The 26,170-nt window shown below is 45.3% G+C and overlaps 1 protein-coding gene across 3 annotated transcripts in view; it reads right to left on the bottom strand.

Annotated features, from left to right (window-relative positions):
- RTTN (rotatin) overlaps positions 1-26,170 on the bottom strand; it is a 660,131-nt gene that overhangs the window by 13,802 nt on the left and 620,159 nt on the right. For all 3 annotated transcript variants that reach the window (XM_063923387.1, XM_063923386.1, XM_063923388.1), the window contains exon 49: positions 10,843-10,924. In XM_063923387.1, coding sequence (XP_063779457.1) covers positions 10,843-10,924 — 82 coding nt within the window. The remainder of the gene's footprint in view (positions 1-10,842; positions 10,925-26,170) is intronic.

Here is a 26,170-nt window from a genome sequence, read left to right as displayed (position 1 = left end):
TTTTATGTAAGTGTTCAAACCATTTTAGATTTAGACTATGTGTCACCAAGCCGTCTGGCTTCAGTACCACAATATAGTGTGGAAAAATAATACCCTTTTCCTTGTCGTAGGAGGGGTACTTTGATTATCACCTGCTGGATATACAGCTTGTGAATTGTTTCCAATGCTGCCTCCCTGTCGGAGGGAGCCGTTGGTAAAGCAGACTTCAGGAACCTGCGAGGAGAAGATGTCTCGACTCTCCAATCTTTACCCCTGGGATAATACTCGTACGATCTAGGGGTCAACTTGCGAGTGATCCCACTGCGCCCTGAGACTCTTGAGACTACCCCCCCACCTTGAGTCCGCTTGCACGGCCCCAGCGTCATGCTGAGGACTTGGCAGACGCGGTGGAGGGCTTCTTTTCCTGGGAAAGGGCTGCCTGCTGCAGTCTACTTCCCTTACCTCTATGTCTGGGCAGATATGACTGGCCTTTTGCCTGCATGCCCTCATGGGAAAGGAAAGATTGAGGCTGAAAAGACGGTGTCTTTTTTAGCTGAGATGTAACTTGGGGTAAAAAAGGTTGGATTTCCCAGCTGTTGCTGTGGTCCCCAGGTCCGATGGACCGACCCCCAAATAACTCCTTCCCTTTATACAGCAATACTTCCATCTGCCGTATGGGATCTGTATCACCTGACCACTGTCGTGTCCCTGACATCTTCTGGGAGATATGGACAACGCACTTATCTTGATGCCAGAGAGCAAATATCCCTCTGTGCATCTCACATACATATATATAGAATGCATCCTATTAAATGCTCTACATGAATAAAATATTTTCAGTCAGGGAATCCGACCAAGCCAACCCAGCACTGCATCTCCAGGCTGATGGCGATCGCTGGTCGCAGTATAACCACCGTATGTGTGTATATACTTTTTAGGATATTTTTCCAGCTTCCTATCAGCTGGCTCCTTGAGGGCGGCCGTATCTGGAGACGGTAACGCCACTTGATAAGCGTGTGAGCGCCTTATCACCCTAAGGGGTGTTTCCCAACGTACCCTAATTTCTGGCGGGAAAGGGTATAACGCCAATATTTGCTATCGGGGTAACCCTACGCATCATCACACACTTCATTTTATTTTATCTGATTCAGGAAAAACTACAGGTAGTTTTTTCACTCCCACATAATACCCTTTCTTGTGGTACTTGTAGTATCAGAAACACGTAACACCTCCTTCATTGCCCTTAACGTGTGGCCCTAATGAGAAATACGTTTGTTTATTCACCGTCGACACTGTATTCAGTGTCCGTGTCTGTGTCTGTGTCGACCGACTGAGGTAAATGGGCGTTTTTAAAACCCCTGACGGTGTTTCTGAGACGCCTGGACCGGTCCTAATAGATTGTCGGCCGTCTCATGTCGTCAACCGACCTTGCAGCGTGTTGACATTCTCACGTAATTCTCTAAATAAGCCATCCATTCCGGTGTCGACTCCCTAGAGAGTGACATCACCATTACAGGCAATTTCTCCGCCTCCTCACCAACATCGTCCTCATACATGTCGACACACACGTACCGACACACAGCACACACACCGGGAATGCTCTGACAGAGGACAGGACCCACCAGTCCTTTGGGGAGACAGAGGGAGAGTCTGCCAGCACACACCAAAAACGCTATAATTATATAGGGACAACCTTATATAAGTGTTTCTCCCTTATAGCATCTTTTATATATATACAATATCGCCAAAATCAGTGCCCCCCCTCTCTGTTTTAACCCTGTTTCTGTAGTGCAGTGCAGGGGAGAGCCTGGGAGCCTTCTCTCCAGCTTTTCTGTGAGAGAAAATGGCGCTGTGTGCTGAGGAGATAGGCCCCGCCCCTTTTCCGGCGGGCTCGTCTCCCGCTATTTTTGAAGTTAGGCAGGGGTTAAATATCTCCATATAGCCTCTGTGGGCTATATGTGAGGTATTTTTTGCCTCTAATAAGGTTTTTATTTGCCTCTCAGAGCGCCCCCCCCAGCGCTCTGCACCCTCAGTGACTGTTGTGTGAAGTGTGCTGAGAGGAAAATGGCGCACAGCTGCAGTGCTGTGCGCTACCTTTATGAAGACTCAGGAGTCTTCAGCCGCCGATTTTGGACCTCTTCTCTCTTCAGCGTCTGCAAGGGGGCCGGCGGCGCGGCTCCGGTGACCATCCAGGCTGTACCTGTGATCGTCCCTCTGGAGCTAGTGTCCAGTAGCCAAGCAGCAAATCCACTCTGCACGCAGGTGAGTTCACTACTTCTCCCCTAAGTCCCTCGTTGCAGTGATCCTGTTGCCAGCAGGACTCACTGTAAAGTAAAAAACCTAAGCTAAACTTTCTCTAAGCAGCTCTTTAGGAGAGCCACCTAGATTGCACCCTTCTCGTTCGGGCACAAAATCTAACTGGAGTCTGGAGGAGGGTCATAGGGGGAGGAGCCAGTGCACACCACCTGATCTGGTAAAAGCTTTACTTTTTTGTGCCCTGTCTCCTGCGGAGCCGCTGTTCCCCATGGTCCTTTCAGGAACCCCAGCATCCACTTAGGACGATAGAGAAAAGGGGACGCTGTCTGCCGTAATGTGTGAAGAAGGGACGCTCTCTGTGTTGCTTTATGTGTGTGTGTGTGTCTATGTATGTAATGTGTGTATATGTGTATATATATACGTATGTTTATATGGGACGCCGTCTGCCGTAATGTGTAAAAAAGGGGACGCTGTCTGCCGTAATGTGTAAAAAGGGGAATCTGTCTGCCGTAATGTGTAAAGAGGGGACGCTGTCTGCCGTAATGTGTAAAAAGGGGACGCTGTCTGCCGTAATGTGTAAAAAGGTGAATTTGTCCGCCATAAGGTGTAAAAGGGGCTCTACCTGGTGTAGTGGCGCTACTGTGTGCCGTAATTTGAACAATGGAGACTACTGTGCACCATTATATGAATTGGTATTATTTTGTGGCTACACCCCTTTCCCGTGAAGCCACGCCCCTATATTATTTGCGCGCGCCTACATCGCGCACTGCCGCCGGTTTACGTTAAGGGGGTGGGCGCCGATGCAGTTTCTTGCACACAGCGCTAAAATGTCTAGTTACGGCAATGTTGTCTCATGTTTTGATAGGTGTTCTAAGTTTGCTTTTTTTATGCTGAATTCAAATAAGCAATCATGTTTTTCCTATCACTTATTTATTTTCATAAAAATTTGTGGCACCATGTTTATTATACTTATTTAAAATAATGATGGCAATACAAAAAATTATTCATCTTATATTATGCAATGTTAGCAGAATTGATAATGCTAATTCAGCTATGGGCACTTGGTCATGAACACAACATTTGCGAGTGGCACTTGTTTACGGACTTCTCAAGTCACCTTATAAGCGGTCCGTCTTCAGAACATAAATACATTTCCTATAGCACATGCTGCAAACATGAAAGTCATACAACATGAAATTGTTTTAAGAAAAGGTTCAGTATCAGAAATAGAAGTTAAATACTGTATCTGACAAACTAAAGATCACTGAACTTTTGCTAGCGTTGCAGCACCTTTAGGTTATGTTAATTTCTTTTGATTTTTAGGAGGGTGGAAATGTAGGGATAACCAAAACTACTACTGTATGTAATTAATGGCCAAAATGTACAGTACATAAGGGGACATTTACTAAGCAGTGATAAGCGGAGAAATGAGCCAGTGGAGAAGTGACCATGGCAATCAATCAATCAATCAATCAATCAGCACTGAAGTAACAACTTTAATTTGCATACTATAAAATGATACAGAGCTGCTGATTGGTTGATTGGGCAACTTCTCCAGAGGCTCACTTTTCCACACTTCATGAATAGACCCCAAAATGTCTAATTACACTGGTGGACAAGAAGAAAACGTGTGTGGCCCAAGGATGCAAATAATAAGAATTTACTCACCGGTAATTCTATTTCTCGTAGTCCGTAGTGGATGCTGGGAACTCCGTAAGGACCATGGGGAATAGCGGGCTCCGAAGGAGGCTGGGCACTCTAGAAAGATTTAGGACTACCTGGTGTGCACTGGCTCCTCCCACTATGACCCTCCTCCAAGCCTCAGTTAGGACACTGTGCCCGGACGAGCTGACATAATAAGGAAGGATTTTGAATCCCGGGTAAGACTCATACCAGCCACACCAATCACACCGTACAACTCGTGATACTATATCCAGTTTGACAGTATGAAAACAACTGAGTCTCTCAACAGATGGCTCAACAATAACCCATTAGTTAGCAATAACTATTTACAAGAATTGCAGACAATCCGCACTTGGGATGGGCGCCCAGCATCCACTATGGACTACGAGAAATAGAATTACAGGTGAATAAATTCTTATTTTCTCTGACGTCCTAGTGGATGCTGGGAACTCCGTAAGGACCATGGGGATTATACCAAAGCTCCTAAACGGGCGGGAGAGTGCGGATGACTCTGCAGCACCGAATGAGAGAACTCCAGGTCCTCCTCAGCCAGGGTATCAAATTTGTAGAATTTTGCAAACGTGTTTGCCCCTGACCAAGTAGCTGCTCGGCAAAGTTGTAAAGCCGAGACCCCTCGGGCAGCCGCCCAAGATGAGCCCACCTTCCTTGTGGAATGGGCATTTACAGATTTTGGCTGTGGCAGGCCTGTCACAGAATGTGCAAGCTGAATTGTACTACAAATCCAGCGAGCAATAGTCTGCTTAGAAGCAGGAGCACCCAGCTTGTTGGGTGCATACAGGATAAACAGCGAGTCAGATTTTCTGACTCCAGCCGTCCTGGAAACATATATTTTCAGGGCCCTGACAACGTCTAGCAACTTGGAGTCCTCCAAGTCCCTAGTAGCCGCAGGCACCACAATAGGCTGGTTCAGGTGAAACGCTGACACCACCTTAGGGAGAAACTGGGGACAAGTCCTCAATTCTGCCCTATCCATATGGAAAATCAGATAAGGGCTTTTACATGATAAAGCCGCCAATTCTGACACTCGCCTGGCTGAAGCCAAGGCCAATAACATGACCACTTTCCACGTGAGATATTTCAAATCCACGGTTTTTAGTAGCTCAAACCAATGTGATTTTAGGAAACTCAACACCACGTTGAGATCCCAAGGTGCCACAGGAGGCACAAACGGGGGCTGAATATGCAGCACTCCTTTCACAAATGTCTGAACTTCAGGTACTGAAGCCAGTTCTTTTTGAAAGAAAATCGACAGAGCCGAGATCTGTACTTTAATGGAGCCTAGTTTTAGGCCCATATTTACTCCTGCTTGCAGGAAATGCAGAAATCGACCTAGTTGAAATTCCTCTGTTGGGGCCTTTTCGGCCTCGCACCATGCAACATATTTCCGCCATATGCGGTGATAATGATTTGCCGTAACATCTTTCCTGGCTTTAATAAGCGTAGGAATGACTTCCTCCGGAATGTCCTTTTCCTTCAGGATCCGGCGTTCAACCGCCATGCCGTCAAACGCAGCCGCGGTTAGTCTTGGAACAGACAGGGCCCCTGCTGTAGCAGGTCTTGTCTGAGCGGCAGAGGCCACGGGTCCTCTGAGATCATCTCTTGAAGTTCCGGGTACCACGCTCGTCTTGGCCAATCCGGAACCACGAGAATTGTGTTTACTCCTCGCTTTCTTATTATTCTCAATACCTTTGGTATGAGAGGCAGAGGAGGGAACACATAAACCGACTGGTACACCCACGGTGTCACTAGAGCGTCCACAGCTATCGCCTGAGGGTCCCTTGACCTGGCGCAATATCTTTTTAGCTTTTTGTTGAGGCGGGACGCCATCATGTCCACCTGTGGTTTTTCCCAACGGTTTACCAGCATCTGGAAGACTTCTGGATGAAGTCCCCACTCTCCCGGGTGGAGGTCGTGTCTGCTGAGGAAGTCTGCTTCCCAGTTGTCCACTCCCGGAATGAACACTGCTGACAGTGCTAGTACATGATTCTCCGCCCATCGGAGAATTCTTGTGGCTTCTGCCATTGCCATCCTGCTTCTTGTGCCGCCCTGTCGATTTACATGGGCGACTGCCGTGATGTTGTCTGACTGGATCAGCACCGGCTGGTGTAGGAGCAGGGATTTTGCTTGACTTAGGGCGTTGTAAATGGCCCTTAGTTCCAAAATATTTATGTGAAGGGAAGTCTCCTGACTCGACCATAGTCCTTGGAAGTTTCTTCCCCGTGTGACTGCCCCCCAGCCTCGAAGGCTGGCATCCATGGTCACCAGGACCCAGTCCTGTATGCCGAACCTGCGGCCCTCTAGAAGATGGGCACTCTGCAGCCACCACAGTAGAGACACCCTGGTTCTTGGAGACAGGGTTATTAAGCGATGCATCTGAAGATGCGATCCGGACCATTTGTCCAACAGGTCCCACTGAAAGATTCTGGCATGGAACCTGCCGAAGGGAATTGCTTCGTAAGAAGCTACCATCTTTCCCAGGACCCGCGTGCAGTGATGCACCGATACTTGTTTTGGTTTCAGGAGGTCTCTGACTAGAGATGACAACTCCCTGGCTTTCTCCTCCGGGAGAAACACTTTTTTCTGGACTGTATCCAGAATCATACCCAGGAACAGTAGACGTGTCGTCGGAACCAGCTGTGACTTTGGGATATTCAGAATCCAGCCGTGCTGGTGCAGCACTTCCTGAGATAGTGCTACTCCCACCAACAACTGTTCCTTGGACCTCGCCTTTATTAGGAGATCGTCCAAGTACGGGATAATTAAAACACCCTTTTTTCGAAGGAGTATCATCATTTCCGCCATAACCTTGGTAAATACCCTCGGTGCCGTGGACAGTCCAAACGGCAGCGTCTGGAATTGGTAATGGCAATCCTGTACCACAAATCTGAGGTACTCCTGGTGAGGATGGTAAATGGGGACATGCAAGTAAGCATCCTTGGTGTCCAGGGATACCATGTAATCCCCCTCGTCCAGGCTTGCAATAACCGCCCTGAGCGATTCCATCTTGAACTTGAATTTTTTTATGTATGTGTTCAAGGATTTCAAATTTAAAATGGGTCTCACCGAACCGTCCGGTTTCGGCACCACAAATAGTGTGGAATAGTAACCCCGGCCTTGTTGAAGTAGGGGTACCTTATTATCACCTGCTGGGAATACAGCTTGTGAATTGCCGCTAGCACCGCCTCCCTGTCTGAGGGAGCAATCGGCAAGGCAGATTTTAGGAACCGGTGGGGTGGAGACGCCTCGAATTCCAGTTTGTACCCCTGAGATACTATTTGAAAGATCCAGGGATCTACCTGTGAGCGAGCCCACTGATCGCTGAAATCCTTGAGGCGGCCCCCCACCGTACCTGGCTCCGCCTGTGGAGCCCCACCGTCATGCGGTGGACTTGGAAGAAGAAGCGGGGGAGGACTTTTGCTCCTGGGAACCTGCTGTTTGTTGCAGCCTTTTTCCCCTACCTCTGCCTCTGGACAGAAAAGACCCGCCTTTTCCACGCTTGTTTTTCTGGGTCCGAAAGGACTGAACCTGATAAAACGGCGCCTTCTTAGGCTGTGAGGGGACATGGGGTAAAAATGCTGACTTCCCAGACGTTGCTGTGGAAACTAGGTCCGAGAGACCATCCCCAAATAATTCCTCACCCTTGTAAGGCAAAACTTCCATGTGCCTTTTAGAATCTGCATCTCCTGTCCACTGGCGAGTCCATAAGCCTCTCCTAGCAGAAATGGACAATGCACTTACTTTAGATGCCAGCCGGCAGATTTCCCTCTGTGCATCTCTCATATATAAGACTGAGTCTTTGATATGGTCTATGGTTAGCAGAATCGTGTCTCTGTCTAGTGTGTCAATATTTTCTGACAGTTTATCTGACCACGCAGCGGCAGCACTGCACATCCATGCTGACGCAATAGCTGGCCTAAGTATAATGCCGGAGTGTGTGTATACAGACTTCAGGATCGCCTCCTGCTTTCTATCAGCAGGTTCCTTGAGGGCGGCCGTATCCGGAGACGGTAGTGCCACCTTTTTAGACAAACGTGTGAGCGCTTTATCCACCCTAGGAGGTGTTTCCCAACGTGACCTATCCTCTGGCGGGAAAGGGAACGCCATTAGTACCTTCTTAGGAATTACCAATTTTTTATCAGGGAAAGCCCACGCTTCTTCACACTCTTCATTTAATTCATCTGATGGGGGAAAAACTACGGGTAGTTTTTTCTCCCCAAACATAATACCCTTTTTAGTGGTACCTGTATTTATATCAGAAATGTGTAACACCTCTTTCATTGCCTCAATCATGCAGTGAATGGCCTTAGTGGGCATCAGGTTAGACTCATCGTCGTCGACACTGGTGTCAGTATCAGTGTCGACATCTGCGTCTGCGATCTGAGGTAGCGGGCGTTTCAGAGCCCCTGATGACCTTTGAGACGCCTGTACAGGCACGAGCTGAGAAGTCGGCTGTCCCACATTTGGCATGTCGTCAAATTTCTTATACAAGGAGTCTATACGTGCACTCATTTCTTTCCATAAGCTCATCCACTCAGGTGTCTGCCCCGCAGGGGGTGACATCCCTTCTAAAGGCATCTGCTCCGTCTCCACATCATTATCCTCATCAAACATGTCGACACCGCTGTACCGACACACCGCTCACACACAGGGAATGCTCTACAGAGGACAGGACCCACAAAAGCCCTTTGGGGGGACAGAGTGAGAGTATGCCAGCACACACCAGAGCGCTATATAATGCAGGGACTAACTGAGTTGTCCCCTATAGCTGCTTTTTCTATATAAATGTATACTGCGCCTAAATTTAGTGCCCCCCCCCTCTCTTTTTTACCCTTTTCTGTAGTGTATACTGCAGGGGAGAGCCAGGGAGCTTCCTTCCAGTGGAGCTGTGAGGGAAAATGGCGCCTGTGTGCTGAAGGAGATAGCTCCACCCCTTTTCCGCTGACTATTCTCCCGCTTTTTCCTATATTCTGGCAGGGGTATTTTCCACATATATAGCCTCTGGGGCTATATATTGTGGTATTTTTGCCAGCCAAGGTGTTATTATTGCTTCTCAGGGCGCCCCCCCCCCAGCGCCCTGCACCCTCAGTGACCGGAGTGTGAAGTGTGTGTGAGGAGCAATGGCGCACAGCTGCAGTGCTGTGCGCTACCTTGGTGAAGACTGATGTCTTCTGCCGCCGATTTTCCGGACCTCTTCTTGCTTCTGGCTCTGTAAGGGGGACGGCGGCGCGGCTCCGGGACCGAACACCAAGGACTGGGCCTGCGGTCGATCCCTCTGGAGCTAATGGTGTCCAGTAGCCTAAGAAGCCCAAGCTGGCTGCAAGCAGGCAGGTTCGCTTCTTCTCCCCTTAGTCCCTCGCTGCAGTGAGCCTGTTGCCAGCAGGTCTCACTGAAAATAAAAAACCTAATTTCTATACTTTCTTTCTAAAGGCTCAGGAGAGCCCCTAGTGTGCATCCAACCTCGGCCGGGCACAAAATCTAACTGAGGCTTGGAGGAGGGTCATAGTGGGAGGAGCCAGTGCACACCAGGTAGTCATAAATCTTTCTAGAGTGCCCAGCCTCCTTCGGAGCCCGCTATTCCCCATGGTCCTTACGGAGTTCCCAGCATCCACTAGGACGTCAGAGAAACCTTATTTTACCTGAACCAATCAGCTGCTACGTATAATTTTATAGAATTAATTTTATTTATTTATTATTTATTACCAGTTATTTATATAGCGCACACATATTCCGCAGCGCTTTACAGAGAATATTCGGTCATTCACATCAGTCCCTGCCCCAGTGGAGCTTACATTCTATATTCCCTATCACATGTATACGCACACACATTCATGCTAGGGTTAATTTTTGTTGGGAGCCAATTAACCTACCAGTATATTTTTGGATTGTGGGAGGAAACCGGAGTACCCGGAGGAAACCCACGCAAGTATGGGGAGAATATACAAACTCCCCACAGTTAGGGCCATGGTGGGAATTGAACCCATGACCTCAGTAATGCTAACCATTACACCATCCGTACTGCCCATTTTTATAAATGTTACCTCAACACTGATTGGTTGCCATGGACAATTTGTCCATGGGCTCACATCTCCACATTTTTCACTGCTTCATGAGTAAGACCCCTATTTTTGATCTTGTTAAAGTAAACAATGATTATTAATATGTAGGTATCTAAAAAAACTGATTTTAATAAACCCGATAGTGAAAAAACTGAAATATAACTAACTACATAAACAAAGCTTTCTTTTACAGTGACCAAAAATGGCTACTCTCAGTTGTGTTATTCTGCTTGATAATATAATAAATACTTAAGATATGTCAGCATTTTATACAGTGATTTCAGTGCCTGCTTTTACTAATGGGTGGTATTCATGTGACCGACGGCCACATGACCTCCCCCAGCATTCCGCCCCTTCACTATCCCGACGGTCGGCATGCTGACCAACAGGGACTATTTCCACTCGTGGGTGTCCATGACACCCATAGAGTGGGAATAGTACCCGTGGTGACCGCAGGTCGCCACCGAGCCCGCAGCGTGGCAGTGCAGCCACTCGCCCCACCCTGCCGGGATCCCGGCGTCGGTATGCTGACCACCGGTCAGCCATACCACACCCTTTACAAATATTTGGTGCTTCCCTTTTCATAGTGAACCAATAGACATTTATGGCTATAACGCTAGCAAACATTTTCCCAAAATAACTCCCTACTGTCCAACTGTAAGAATCTTAAAACTAATGCATGGGATCCCTGCAATTCTAATAGCCTGGGGGCAATGAAGGTGTCTAAAATAGTGTGAGGATGTGTACAATACAAAAAAAACCACAAAAACATTTTAACCACTACAAAAACATAACACATCCCAAACACATTGCTTAAAAAACAAGTACACAATTCAAAATATATCACCCTTATGTTTGCATTTCCTCATTGTAGATAAAGCTTCCTCTACTCTTCCTTTTAACAATGGAGTTTTCAAGGTCACTTTTGCCTAAAAGAAAATAAAGTATTACTTTTATTATTATTATTTTATTTGAATGGCACTACAAGGGTTCTGTAGTAATGTACATAGGGGTAGAACAGACATTAGGATTACACAGAAACAAGGTGAATAATAATCAGTTAAGTACAGGTTCACAAATTAACATATATTCCTAATTAAACCCCCCAAAATTACATCATTATGTAGAGAAAAGAAAAAGAGGGCGGACACAAAGAGTAAGGGGAACAAAGCAGTGAGATGATGAAGCTGAAGAATTAGGAGGGGGGTTGGTAGGCTTGAGTATTAAGGTGTGTTTTAAGAGCACATTTAAAGGCTCCAGAAGACAGTGGCAAAGTGTGTTAAGGGAGGAGGTGGATATTGGCAGAGTGGAGTGAATGTGCATGGAGATGCACAATCTTTCAAAAATAACACACAGAAGGTGGCGCCACTGGAAAAAGAAAGGGTGGAAAGCCAGCTGCACAGAGGAAGAGGGGATGCTGCACATGAGTGCATCCCCAAACATTAATATGCATGGATGATCATTTTATTGGCTACCAGGATATGAAAGGCCTGAACCTGAAGATATTATGGCGCTAGAAATGGCAGAATTAGGGGGGCAAAATGTAGGGTTACCACCTCATCCCCTATTTCTGGACGGGTATGGGTCATTAGGTCGACCACTACTGGTCGACATGCAATAGGTCGACGTGGTCACTAGGTAGACATGGTCATTAGGTCGACATGTACTACGTTGACATGGAAAAATGTCGACGTGAGTTTTTTTGACTGTTTTTGGTGTCGTTTTCTTCGTAAAGTGACGGGGAACCCCAATTGGTGCACCATGTCCCCTCGCAAGGCTCGCCCTGCTTCAGGCAAGGTGCCTCCCTCCACTACCGCTGCATGTTACTATTTCCAATCATAGTCCACGTGGATTGTAAAGTATGAAAAAGTTTTTAAAAAGTGAAAAACTCATGTCGACCTAGTACATGTCAACCTAGTGACCATGTCGACCTAATGCATGTAGACCAATAATGGTCGACCTATTGACTGTCGACCTAATGACCGTATCCCTTCTGGACACATATTAATTACACAGGTTCTGTGGCTGATTAAAACCAGCTGAAATGGAGTCAGCCAGCCATAGAACCTGTGTAATATGTGTCCAGAATTAAAGGGATGAGGTGGTAACCCTAGCTAAATGAAGGGGGTGAATGAGAGGGTGTAGTCAAGAATGATACCCAGACAGCAGACTTGGGAAACAGAGGAAAGACAACACTTGTTACTGGAATAACATTTAAGATTTTCTGACTAAATAATACAATACATCACAATAAGCTACACATACACCCACCTTTATTTACCTCAAGTACACTATTTTAACAAAGCCACTTTAAACATTTTTTAGTATGCTATCCCCTTTATTATGCCACATCTACAATATGTAAGCTTTGCACTGTGCTGGCGGCATAAAGAGAGATAAATGTAAATATTTTAACATTTTATTTATCCTTTTGTTCCATAAATACTTCCTATGTTATTTAAAAGGTTATTAGATTTTATTTTGTTTGCCACATTTAATATATAAATCAAAATAAGGAGTACTGTACACAGTTAGTAATCATGGTATGGGCAATGCTAATGCTACAAACACAGCTCAGCTCTGTGTCATATCCAAGGGCAAGAAAATACAAAACACGTAATGACCTCTAGATCAGTGATAAGCAAGCGGGGGGGGCATAAAGTCTGCACCTGCAGTACCCAGCTTTTGCATTCTGATATGACTTATTTTCTGCTTTACGGAAAGAATAAGGCAAAACAGGATAAGTCTGCTTCCACATCACATGATCTCCTCTGCATAATGTGTGTAGCCACATACAGAAGCAAATGGAATCATGGGATTTGGGAACATGCAGTGTATCCTCCGCCATATGAATTTCTCTTTTCAGTCATTTTAATATCAGAGCTTTTCTCTAAATCCTTACAAGAATTAGTATTTCTATTAAAAATAAACAAAACAAACAAATAAAAAATATACATAAGCAACACATTGGGTTTCATTAGAGAAACATTGATTTGGCTATTATTAATAAAATATATTTAAATTTATATTGAATTAGTAACTAATTACAGTAGTTTACTAGATCAATACTGGGTTGTCTCCTGTATTAATGCAATAGGAGAACTAGAAGACAGTTATTTAGTTGGGTGCACAAAATGAATTTGTTAGATTAATCAATATCATAAAACATAGCTTTTATTGCTCACTTTAATATAAGGGTGGTCCTTTTAAGTAGGACACATACAGCAAAATATAGAGGTTAAAATTTGACACATACAAACAGAGAAGTGATAAAGAATGAAATATTGTGAAAAAGATTCTTAAAAAGAGGCAAAACCGCAATGACTCCTGCAGTTGTATATTTTAATGTGTGAAATCCGAGCCAAATAATTCTTTGATGGTTATTTTTAATGCATGCCTCAAGGTACCTATGAAGTATTGTCACAAATGAAGTAATCCTTATGTAGCTGGTTTAGTTACAGAGTATTATTTTAATCCTCATAGGGACAGTAGCCGGCCATTAGGTATTTAACCTCTATCGTAGCTCAATCCTTATAGGGGTATAAATATCTGTGCATCAGTCGTATTCAGTAGTTATCATGCTGTGCACAGACTACATTGAGCATAATTGGTCCAAATAATACCTTGAATTATTCCTTATTCCACATAGAAAAATATAAGGGTGTGTCATGTTTGTATTGATATTGTCATAAACCCTTACTAAAATAATGGGTAGATCAAAAAAGTGCAGAAATTAATTCATATACTTCATGATATCACTTATAGCTCCTGTACTTATATCAGAATTGATCAGGTAGATATCTTGTATTGCACTTGTTTGACACAGATCCTTATAGGGGTATTGATACTTTAAAATATATCATGAGCTGTGCTCACTTTTAATCAGGACAAAGCAGGAGGATATAGGATTTAATTCATCTACATAATGATGTTAAGTACCCCTCCTGTATTTATTCCGAAATAAAATACAATAGAACTGTGTTTCGTGTGTTGCTATTAAATAGTATTCAGATGGGTTGACTTTTACCAGAAGAGAATATTTTGTTTCTCTTTGACCTTATACTTTTATTGGAAAAGGAGCAACAATTGTTGCAATAAAGGCTCATGAAGAGGACTGCAAGGTCTACAATGTATTATATTAACATAGCTCGTACAGATATCTCTTATAGTTGATCACACCTAACTTTGTGGAAAGATAGTAAAAAAGTGGACCTTTATATATGTTCATAAACCTATAGTAGGATCTTATCTTGTCCGGCTACAGTTAAATGTCATCACCATTATGTTGTTATGTGGGTTAACCCTAGGAATTCCCTTTGCAATAACTATGATGTCCTGCACTGACTTTAACCGTTCTTATAAGCGGTCAACTGTCTCTATCCTGTCTGCCGTGATTCTACTAATGACCGTGCAAACACTGAATAGCGAGGTGTAGAAATATTTACACAGCATACAGCATCACATTGGATCAGCAATAAATTTATGCCGATGGATATAGGTTGCTTGTATGGGTTTAAACTAGTGATGAGCGGGTTCGGTTTTACTCGGTTTTACTCGGTTCTCAAAACGGCATCTTATTGGCTCACGGATGTCACGTGTTTTGGATAGCCAATAAGATGCCGTTTTGAGAACCGAGTAAAACCGAACCTCGCTCATCACTAGTTTAAACCTGGGTATTTCTCCTACATTTAAATGTGACTCTTACAAGCAGGCTGCTATCTTGCTGTCTCTGATAGTAGCAATATAGGTACCTATTACATTTGTTTAAGTATCTTTACACATATTACAACATTGCATTAATATATACGGAGTGCGGTATGCCTCTGAAACGCCAACGTGCACGTTTCGCTGTACTGGAGCAGCTTTAACTAGGCCTTTAAAGTATCAATACCCCTATAAGGAACTGTGTCAAACAAGTGCAATACAAGATATCTACCTGATCAATTCTGATATAAGTACAGGAGCTATAAGTGATATCATGAAGTATATGAATTAATTTCTGCACTTTTTTGATCTACCCATTATTTCAGTAAGGGTTTATGACAATATCAATACAAACACGACACACCCTTATATTTTTCTATGTGGAATAAGGAATAATTCAAGGTATTATTTGGACCAATTATGCTCAATGTAGTCTGTGCACAGCATGATAACTACTGAATACGACTGATGCACAGATATTTATACCCCTATAAGGATTGAGCTACGATAGAGGTTAAATACCTAATGGCCGGCTACTGTCCCTATGAGGATTAAAATAATACTCTGTAACTAAACCAGCTACATAAGGATTACTTCATTTGTGACGATACTTCATAGGTACCTAGAGGCATGCATTAAAAATAACCCTCAAAGAATTATTTGGCTCGGATTTCACACATTAAAATATACAACTGCAGGAGTCATTGCGGTTTTGCCTCTTTTTAAGAATCTTTTTCACAATATTTCATTATTTATCACTTATCTGTTTGTATGTGTCAAATTTTAACCTCTATATTTTGCTGTATGTGTCCTACTTAAAAGGACCACCCTTATATTAAAGTGAGCAATAAAAGCTATGTTTTATGATATTGATTAATCTAATAAATTCATTTTGAGCACCCAACTAAATAACCGTCTTCTAGTTCTCCTATTGCATTGTTCCATAGTTTGTTTATAATAGGGTTGAACCCCCAGAAAGTCAAAAGGTCAAGTTTAGACACAAGAATATTGGGGATGTTACAGTTCTTTCTATATACAAGATTTTGTTCTAGTTACACAAGTGTGCAGATGTACTCTCTCTCTCTTTTTGTCTCCTGTATTGTCATAAGCAGGGCATGTGAGGCAGCAGTAGTGGCTATTGAGGCTATCTAAGACAATCGATATCGTGCATTCTTCGATTACTGAAGTGTGACCCTTTCAAAAGCTGCCGTGCATCAGGTTGCCCACTATTGGTCTAGATCAGTGCTTACCAACCTTGGACCTTAATGCACACTAACAGTCAAGGTTTTAGTGATATCCATGCTTGAGCACAGATGGTTAAATCAAAACAGCTGAGGTACTAATTAAGTCACCTGTACTCATATATGACTATCTGTGCACTTCCGCTCCCCAGCCGCTAGCTCCATGGCAACCAGGAAGTAAAGATTATGCAACGCCGGAGGTCTCTTGTGCGATATTCAGGAGGCTGCTGTACGTGCAACACCACAGCTGCAGTGAGTTTAATTGAGAGGCTTTGCTGTTCTGCGCTGGTCATTGGATCTTACTTCCTTTATATGTTTTGTTTGTCCCTCACTCCTTGATGGTCAAAGGTTCCGGTCACAGCAGGAGCTCTTGTTTCTCAGTTCTATTCACAGCTTTTGTAAGGATTTCCGTGTCCAGCCACGGTCAGCCCGTTACCTGACGTGCTAGTGCATGCCTTGATTTGTACTAATCTCTTTGTTATTTTGTCTAACTTCTTCTTGAGTGTATTATTGTCTGCATACTTTATGTACTCTCTTGGACCTAAAACTGTCCAGAGTTTGAGAGAGTTCTGTTTCTAGGTGTTTGTTGTTAGTCTTCCTTCTCTACAGTAAATTATTTTCCTTATTCATACTCAAAACACGCTAGACATACTTCTCATGCTTTTCTGATTTTCTCCATCTCCGCAGTCTTGTCTTAGTATTTCTTAGTCTTCATCTTTAGTTAAGTTTTGGATATTTCTTTCTACCGGCACTGATTCAGGTCAATTTCAGTTAAGTTCATATTACCATCAGTGGCTTAAGTCCTGGTGGCCTCCCAGTACTTGTAGGCACATCTCACCTTATTGGAAAAGGGACTATTATAGGCGAGAAGACCCTCTGGTGAGTTCTGAGTCTTAACTTGGGGTGTACAAGGGTCACTGCCCAGAAGATCGCTGACAACCCAACTTTCCCGGGGAAGAAGATTCTCCTGCTGTAACACTATCCTTATAACTTGGACTGTGCCTTAAGGGCCATGGTTGGGAACCACTGGTCTAGATGATACATTATAAAGCTATTAAAGTTTGAAAAAAAAATAAGATTTTACTCACCGGTAAATCTATTTCTCGTAGTCCGTAGTGGATGCTGGGAACTCCGAAAGGACCATGGGGAATAGCGGCTCCGCAGGAGACTGGGCACAACTAAAGAAAGCTTTTAGGTCACCTGGTGTGCACTGGCTCCTCCCACTATGACCCTCCTCCAAGCCTCAGTTAGGACACTGTGCCCAGACGAGCTGACATAATAAGGAAGGATTTTGAATCCCGGGTAAGACTCCTACCAGCCACACCAATCACACCGTATAACTCGTGATACTATACCCAGTTTAACAGTATGAAAACAACTGAGCCTCTCAACAGATGGCTCAACAATAACCCTTTAGTTAACAATAACTATGTACAAGTATTGCAGACAATCCGCACTTGGGATGGGCGCCCAGCATCCACTACGGACTACGAGAAATAGATTTACCGGTGAGTAAAATCTTATTTTCTCTGACGTCCTAGTGGATGCTGGGAACTCCGAAAGTACCATGGGGATTATACCAAAGCTCCCCAAACGGGCGGGAGAGTGCGGATGACTCTGCAGCACCGAATGAGAGAACTCAAGGTCCTCCTCAGCCAGGGTATCAAATTTGTAGAATTTTGGAAACTTGTTTGCCCCTGACCAAGTAGCAGCTCGGCAAAGTTGTAAAGCCGAGACCCCTCGGGCAGCCGCCCAAGATGAGCCCACCTTCCTTGTGGAATGGGCTTTTACTGATTTAGGATGCGGCAGTCCAGCCGCAGAATGCGCCAGCTGAATTGTGCTACAAATCCAGCGAGCAATAGTCTGCTTAGAAGCAGGAGCACCCAGTTTGTTGGGTGCATACAGGATAAATAGCGAGTCAGTTTTCCTGACTCTAGCCGTCCTGGAAACATAAATTTTCAAGGCCCTGACTACGTCCAGTAACTCGGAATCCTCCAAGTCCCTAGTAGCCGCAGGCACCACAATAGGTTGGTTCAAGTGAAAAGCTGATACCACCTTAGGGAGAAACTGAGGACGAGTCCTCAATTCCGCCCTATCCATATGGAAAATCAGATAAGGGCTTTTACATGACAAAGCTGCCAATTCTGACACACGCCTGGCTGAAGCCAAGGCCAATAACATGACCACTTTCCACGTGAGATATTCTAGATCCACGGTTTTAAGTGGCTCAAACCAATGTGATTTTAAGAAACTCAACACCACGTTGAGATCCCAAGGTGCCACTGGAGGCACAAACGGGGGCTGAATATGCAGCACTCCTTTCACAAACGTCTGAACTTCAGGTAGTGAAGCTAGTTCTTTCTGGAAGAAAATCGACAGAGCCGAGATCTGTACCTTAATGGAGCCTAATTTCAGGCCCATAGTCACTCCTGCTTGTAGGAAATGCAGAAATCGACCTAGTTGAAATTCCTCTGTTGGGGCCTTTTTGGCCTCACACCAAGCAACATATTTCCGCCATATGCGGTGATAATGCTTTGCAGTTACATCTTTCCTGGCTTTAATCAGCGTAGGAATGACTTCCTCCGGAATGCCCTTTTCCTTAAGGATCTGGCGTTCAACCGCCATGCCGTCAAACGCAGCCGCGGTAAGTCTTGGAACAGACAGGGCCCCTGCTGCAGCAGGTCCTGTCTGAGCGGCAGAGGCCATGGGTCCTCTGAGATCATCTCTTGAAGTTCCGGGTACCACGCTTGTCTTGGCCAATCCGGAACCACGAGTATTGTTCTTACTCCTCGTTTTCTTATTATTCTCAGTACCCTTGGTATGAGAGGCAGAGGAGGGAACACATAAACTGACTGGTACACCCACGGTGTCACTAGAGCGTCCACAGCTATCGCCTGAGGGTCCCTTGACCTGGCGCAATATCTCTCTAGTTTTTTGTTTAGGCGGGACGCCATCATGTCCACCTGTGGCCGTTCCCATCGATTTACAATCAGCGTGAAGACTTCTGGATGAAGTCCCCACTCTCCCGGGTGGAGGTCGTGCCTGCTGAGAAAGTCTGCTTCCCAGTTGTCCACTCCCGGAATGAACACTGCTGACAGTGCTAGTACGTGATTTTCCGCCCATCGGAGAATCCTTGTGGCTTCTGCCATTGCCATCCTGCTTCTTGTGCCGTCCTGTCGATTTACATGGGCGACTGCCGTGATGTTGTCTGACTGGATCAGTACCGGCTGGTGTAGAAGCAGGGATTTTGCCTGACTTAGGGCATTGTAAATGGCCCTTAGTTCCAGAATATTTATGTGTAGGGAAGTCTCCTGACTCGACCATAGTCCTTGGAAGTTTCTTCCCTGTGTGACTGCCCCCCAGCCTCGAAGGCTGGCATCCGTGGTCACCAGGACCCAGTCCTGTATGCCGAATCTGCGGCCCTCTAGAAGATGAGCACTCTGCAGCCACCACAGCAGAGACACCCTGGTTCTTGGAGACAGGGTTATTAGGCGATGCATCTGAAGATGCGATCCGGACCATTGGTCCAACAGGTCCTACTGAAAGATTCTGGCATGGAACCTGCCGAAAGGAATTGCTTCGTAAGAAGCCACCATCTTTCCCAGGACCCGCGTGCAGTGATGCACCGATACCTGTTTTGGTTTCAGGAGGTCTCTGACTAGAGATGACAGCTCCTTGGCTTTCTCCTCCGGGAGATACACTTTTTTCTGGACTGTATCCAGAATCATACCCAGGAACAGTAGACGTGTCGTCGGAACCAGCTGTGATTTTGGAATATTCAGAATCCAACCGTGCTGGTGTAGCACCTCCGGAGATAGTGCTACTCCCACCAATAACTGCTCCTTGGACCTCGCCTTTATTAGGAGATCGTCCAAGTACGGGATAATTAAAACTCCCTTTCTTCGAAGGAGTATCATCATTTCCGCCATTACCTTGGTAAACACCCTCGGTGCCGTGGAGAGTCCAAACGGCAGCGTCTGGAATTGGTAATGGCAATCCTGTACCACAAATCTGAGGTACTCCTGGTGAGGATAGTAAATGGGGACATGCAGGTAAGCATCCTTGATGTCCAGGGATACCATGTAATCCCCCTCGTCCAGGCTTGCAATAACCGCCCTGAGCGATTCCATCTTGAACTTGAATTTTTTTATGTATGTGTTCAAGGATTTCAAATTTAAAATGGGTCTCACCGAACCGTCCGGTTTCGGTACCACAAACAGTGTGGAATAGTAACCCCGTCCTTGTTGAAGTAGGGGCACCTTGATTATCACCTGCTGGGAATACAGCTTGTGAATTGCCGCTAGCACAGCCTCCCTGTCTGAAGAAGTAATCGGCAAGGCAGATTTTAGGAACCGGTGGGGTGGAGACGCCTCAAATTCCAGTTTGTTCCCTTGAGATACTATTTGCAGGATCCAGGGATCCACCTGTGAGCGAGCCCACTGATCGCTGAAATTTTTGAGGCGGCCCCCCACCGTACCTGGCTCCGCCTGTGGAGCCCCACCGTCATGCGGCGGACTTGGAAGAAGCGGGGGAGGACTTTTGCTCCTGGGAACCTGCTGTTTGTTGCAGCCTTTTTCCCCTACCTCTGCCTTTGGACAGAAAGGACCCGCCTTTTCCACGCCTGTTTTTCTGAGTCCGAAAGGACTGTACCTGATAAAACTGCGCCTTTTTAGGCTGTGAGGGAACATGGGGTAAAAATGCTGACTTCCCAGCAGTTGCTGTGGAAACTAGGTCCAAGAGACCATCCCCAAATAACTCCTCACCCTTATAAGGCAAAACTTCCATGTGCCTTTTTGAATCTGCATCCCCTGTCCACTGGCGAGTCCATAAGCCTCTCCTAGCAGAAATGGACAATGCACTTATTTTAGATGCCAGCCGGCAGATCTCCCTCTGTGCATCTCTCATGTATAAGACTGAGTCTTTTATATGCTCTATGGTTAGCAGAATAGTGTCCCTGTCTAGGGTGTCAATATTTTCTGACAGGGAATCTGACCACGCAGCGGCAGCACTGCACATCCATGCTGACGCAATAGCTGGTCTAAGTATAATGCCTGAGTGTGTATATACAGACTTCAGGATCGCCTCCTGCTTTCTATCAGCAGGTTCCTTGAGGGCGGCCGTATCCGGAGACGGTAGTGCCACCTTTTTAGACAAACGTGTGAGCGCCTTATCCACCCTAGGGGGTGTCTCCCAACGTGACCTATCCTCTGGCGGGAAAGGGAACGCCATTAGTAACTTCTTAGAGATTACCAATCTTTTATCAGGGAAAGCCCACGCTTCTTCACACACTTCATTTAATTCTTCTGATGGGGGAAAAACTACGGGTAGTTTTTTCTCCCCAAACATAATACCCTTTTTAGTGGTACCTGGGTTTATATCAGAAATTTGTAACACCTCTTTCATTGCTTCAATCATGCAACGAATGGCCTTAGTGGACATTAGACTAGACTCATCGTCGTCGACACTGGTGTCAGTATCCGTGTCGACATCCGCGTCTGCCATCTGAGGTAGCGGGCGTTTTAGAGCCCCCGATGGCCTTTGAGACGCCGGGACAGGCACGAGCTGAGAAGCCGGCTGTCCCGCATTTGGCATGTCGTCAATTTTTTTGTGTAAGGCGTCGACACGTGCACGCAATTCCTTCCATAAGTCCATCCACTCAGGTGTCTGCCCCGCAGGGGGTGACATCCCTTCTATAGGCATCTGCTCCGCCTCCACATCATTATCCTCAAACATGTCGACACAGCCGTACCGACACACCGCACACACACAGGGAATGCTCTAACAGAGGACAGGACCCACAAAATCCCTTTGGGGAGACAGAGTGAGAGTATGCAAGCACACACCAGAGCGCTATATAATGCAGGGACTAACTGAATTATGTCCCCTTTAGCTGCTGTTATATATACTGCGCCTAAATTTAGTGCCCCCCCTCTCTTTTTTACCCTTTTCTGTAGTGTAGACTGCAGGGGAGAGCCAGGGAGCTTCCTTCCAGCGGAGCTGTGAGGGAGAAATGGCGCCAGTGTGCTGAAGGAGATAGCTCCGCCCCTTTTTCGCGGACTATTCTCCCGCTTTTTTATGGATTCTGGCAGGGGTAATTATCACATATATAGCCTCTGGGGCTATATATTGTGGGATTTTTGCCAGCCAAGGTGTTTTTATTGCTGCTCAGGGCGCCCCCCCCTAGCGCCCTGCACCCTCAGTGACCGGAGTGTGAAGTGTGTATGAGGAGCAATGGCGCACAGCTGCAGTGCTGTGCGCTACCTTGGTGAAGACTGATGTCTTCTGCCGCCGATTTTCCGGACCTCTTCTTGCTTCTGGCTCTGTAAGGGAGACGGCGGCGCGGCTCCGGGACCGAACACCAAGGCCAGTTCCATGCGGTCGATCCCTCTGGAGCTAATGGTGTCCAGTAGCCTAAGAAGCCCAAGCTAGCTGCAAGCAGGTAGGTTCGCTTCTTCTCCCCTTAGTCCCTCGCTGCAGTGAGCCTGTTGCCAGCAGGTCTCACTGTAAAATAAAAAACCTAATTATATACTTTCTTTTTAGAAGCTCAGGAGAGCCCCTAGTGTGCATCCAACCTCGGCCGGGCACAAAATCTAACTGAGGCTTGGAGGAGGGTCATAGTGGGAGGAGCCAGTGCACACCAGGTGACCTAAAAGCTTTCTTTAGTTGTGCCCAGTCTCCTGCGGAGCTGCTATTCCCCATGGTCCTTTCGGAGTTCCCAGCATCCACTAGGACGTCAGAGAAAAGTGATTAATTTAATAAAAGTTGGAAATTAAAGGAAGAAAAAATAGGATTTTAAATATCTACCAGTAAATCCTTTTCTAGTAGTCGATAGGGGATACTGGGATGGTACTTTAGTACGGTGGGGTATATATGGGATCCAGAGGAGTTGGTGTATTTTAAAACTTCAACATCCTGTGTGCTGGTTCCTCCCCTCTATGCCCCCTCCCACAGCTCAGTCTAGAAAACTCTGCCAGAAGGAGACAGAACATACTTTGAGAGGAGGAAAACAGAACAAATAAAACTGAACATAACAATGAGATAATATCTACTACATGTAAATATATATATATATAGCCATATACATATATATTATTTTCTACATACCCATGTATAAATATAAATCATAACCATAAGATAAAGCTGGAAATTAGAGAAACATAACCAGCAGACATGTTAACTATTGTAAAGGATAGCAAAAGCTGACCCCAAAGAACATAAAGGATAGCAAGCTGATCCAACAAAGTTTCACACACCAAAACTAACTTGTTTTGCAGGAATTTTAACGAAGCACAGAGGTGGGCGCCCAGTATCCCCTATGGACTACGAGAAAAGGATTTACCAGTAGGCATTTAAAATCCTATTTTCTTTTACATCCATAGGGGATACTGGGATGGTACTTTAGTACGGTTGGGACGTCCCAAAGCTCCCAAAACGGGCGGGAGTGTGCTTTAACCCATGCATTACTGAATGACTATACTGAGTTTCCTCTGATGCCAGGGTAGCAAACCTATAGAATTAGACAAACGTGTTTGTACCCGACCATGCAGCAGCTTGGCATAACTGTAAAGCAGAAACTCCCCGGGCAGCCGCCCAAGAGGAGCCCACCGACCTTGTATAGTGGACTGTAATGGATTGTGGTATAGGCAAGGTTGCCAATAAGTAAGCTTGTTGGATAGTGAGTCCTATCCAGTGAGCAACAATCTGCCCTGAAGCAGAGCAACGTATGTCTCATTTGAATCATATAGCACAAAAGGAGAGTCTGATATTCTGATACAAGCAGTTCTTCTGACATAGATAGGCATAGATACTCTTGGCCTCTCCCAATGGACTGACTCCCCTACTCATCAGGAGGGCCACTGCCTTGATCTTGTATTCACCAGACTATGCTCTGTTTCTGAACTCACTAACACTCCTTTCCCTCTCTCAGATCACAACCTTATCACATGCATGCTCTCCTCCATTACTTCAAACTCAATGTCCATAAAGTCTACAAGGACACCTCTTACCCGCAGAAATATTAACGCTATTAATTTTCAACAACTATCTACCTCTCTGCAACCACTGCTTTCACCTATTTCTACATTCACCTCTCCAGAGACCGCTGTGTCACACCTTAACCAAACTCTAGTAACAGCACTTGATGAAGTGGCTCCAGCTACCCATCACACTCCACGTAGACTTAGATGTCAACCGTGGCACTCTAAATACACTAGACACTTACAAAAACTCTCACGAAAAGTTGAACGCCAGTGGCGTAAATCTCGTAGTTCAAGTGACTTTCTCACATATAAGACCACCTACCACTCTTATCGTACTGCTCTGGACACTGCCAAACAAACATATTTTCAATCTCTCATCTCTGTTCAAGCCTCTAACCCCAAGCGACTTTTTAATACATTTAAATCACTTCTTGTCCCTCCCTCACCTAACCCACCAGCCACTGTCAGTGCGCAAGATCTTGCTTCCTATTTCAAGGACAAGATTGACAAGATCCAAAATGAAATGGTATGCTCTTCCACAGCAAGTGACCTGCTCAATTCCCTGCCTGAAACCTCTAACACCTTCTCTTCCTTTGATCCTACAAATGAAGATGAAGTATCTGCACTCTTTTCATCTGCCTACTCTAATACCTCTCCCCTTGACTCTATACCCTCACAAATTAGTAAAGCTCTGTCTACTGTGCTCATCCCAACCTTAACAAAAATCTGTAATCTCTCCCTGTCTACTGGTATCTTTCCTTCTCTATACAAGCATGCAGTGATTACTCCCTTTCTGAAAAAACACAACTCTGACCCGAACGCTCTCTCTAACTACCGTCCCATCTCTCAGCTCCCATGCCCCTCCAAGCTACTGGAGAGACTTGCCTACACTCGCCTCACACACTTTCTTAACTCACACAGCCTACTGGACCCACTTCAGTCAGGATTTCGTGCCCAACACTCCACAGAGACAGCACTGACTAAGGTAGTGAATGATTTGGTCACTGCTAAATCTAAAGGACATTTCTCTCTACTTATTCTCCTTGATCTCTCTGCTGCTTTTGACACTGTTGACCACTCTCTTCTCATACAAACACTACAATCCCTAGGTATTCAGGACACAGCCCTTTCTTGGTTCTCATCCTACCTATCTAATCGCTCCTTCAGTGTTCGTTTCTCTGATTCCACCTCGCCTTCGCTACCTCTCTCAGTTGGAGTACCGCAAGGCTCAGTCCTAGGTCCTCTGCTTTTCTCTATCTATACCACATCTCTTGGCAAACTAATCAACTCTTTCGGATTTCAGTACCATCTGTATGCGGATGATACTCAAATCTACCTATCCTCCCCTGATTTGCCACCATCTGTATTGGGCCGTGTCACTGCATGCCTTTCTGCCATTTCATCTTGGATGACATCTCGCCACCTCAAACTTAATATTTCCAAAACAGAATTAATTATATTTCCACCGGCCAATAGTAGTTTCCAACCTGATATCTCTATCACTGTTGAGAACTCTGCAATCACCCCTACCCCACAAGCTCGCTGCCTAGGTGTCATTCTTGACTCTGAACTGTCCTTTGTTACCCACATTCAATCTGTCTCAAGATCATGTTACATACATCTAAGAAACATATCCAAAATACGCCCTTATCTTACACAAGACACAGCAAAAACTCTAATCCATGCTCTCATTATCTCCCGCATTGATTATTGTAATAGTCTCCTGACCGGTCTTCCCAAACATAGGCTCTCACCACTACAATCCATTTTGAATGCAGCTGCGAGACTAATCTTCCTTGCCAGACGTTCATCGTCTGCAGATCCGCTCTGTCAGTCCCACCATTGGTTACCGGTATTCTACCGTATTAAATATAAAATACTTTTACTCACATACAAGGCTATTAACCAAACTGCACCAACATACGTCTCTTCACTCATCTCAAAATATCTCCCTACCCGACCTCTCCGCTCTGCACAAGATCTACGTCTCTCATCCACACGCATTACTTGTTCACACTCAAAATTACAGGACTTTATCCGGGCTTCACCCACTCTGTGGAATGCCCTCCCACGCACAGTAAGACTCGCCTCTAGTCTCCAAACCTTTAAATGTTCCCTGAAAACTCACCTCTTCAGACAAGCCTATCAAATTCCAGACCCACCGACATAACCTTCAGTGCTTCCCTATCTAATAACATCCTCTGTAGAATATTCATAACATCACATATCTTGTCTTTCTTTAGTCTCACAC

Source organism: Pseudophryne corroboree, chromosome 5 (assembly GCF_028390025.1).
Source record: "Pseudophryne corroboree isolate aPseCor3 chromosome 5, aPseCor3.hap2, whole genome shotgun sequence".
NCBI lineage: Eukaryota > Metazoa > Chordata > Amphibia > Anura > Myobatrachidae > Pseudophryne > Pseudophryne corroboree.
This window is presented reverse-complemented; position numbering and strand designations above follow the sequence as displayed.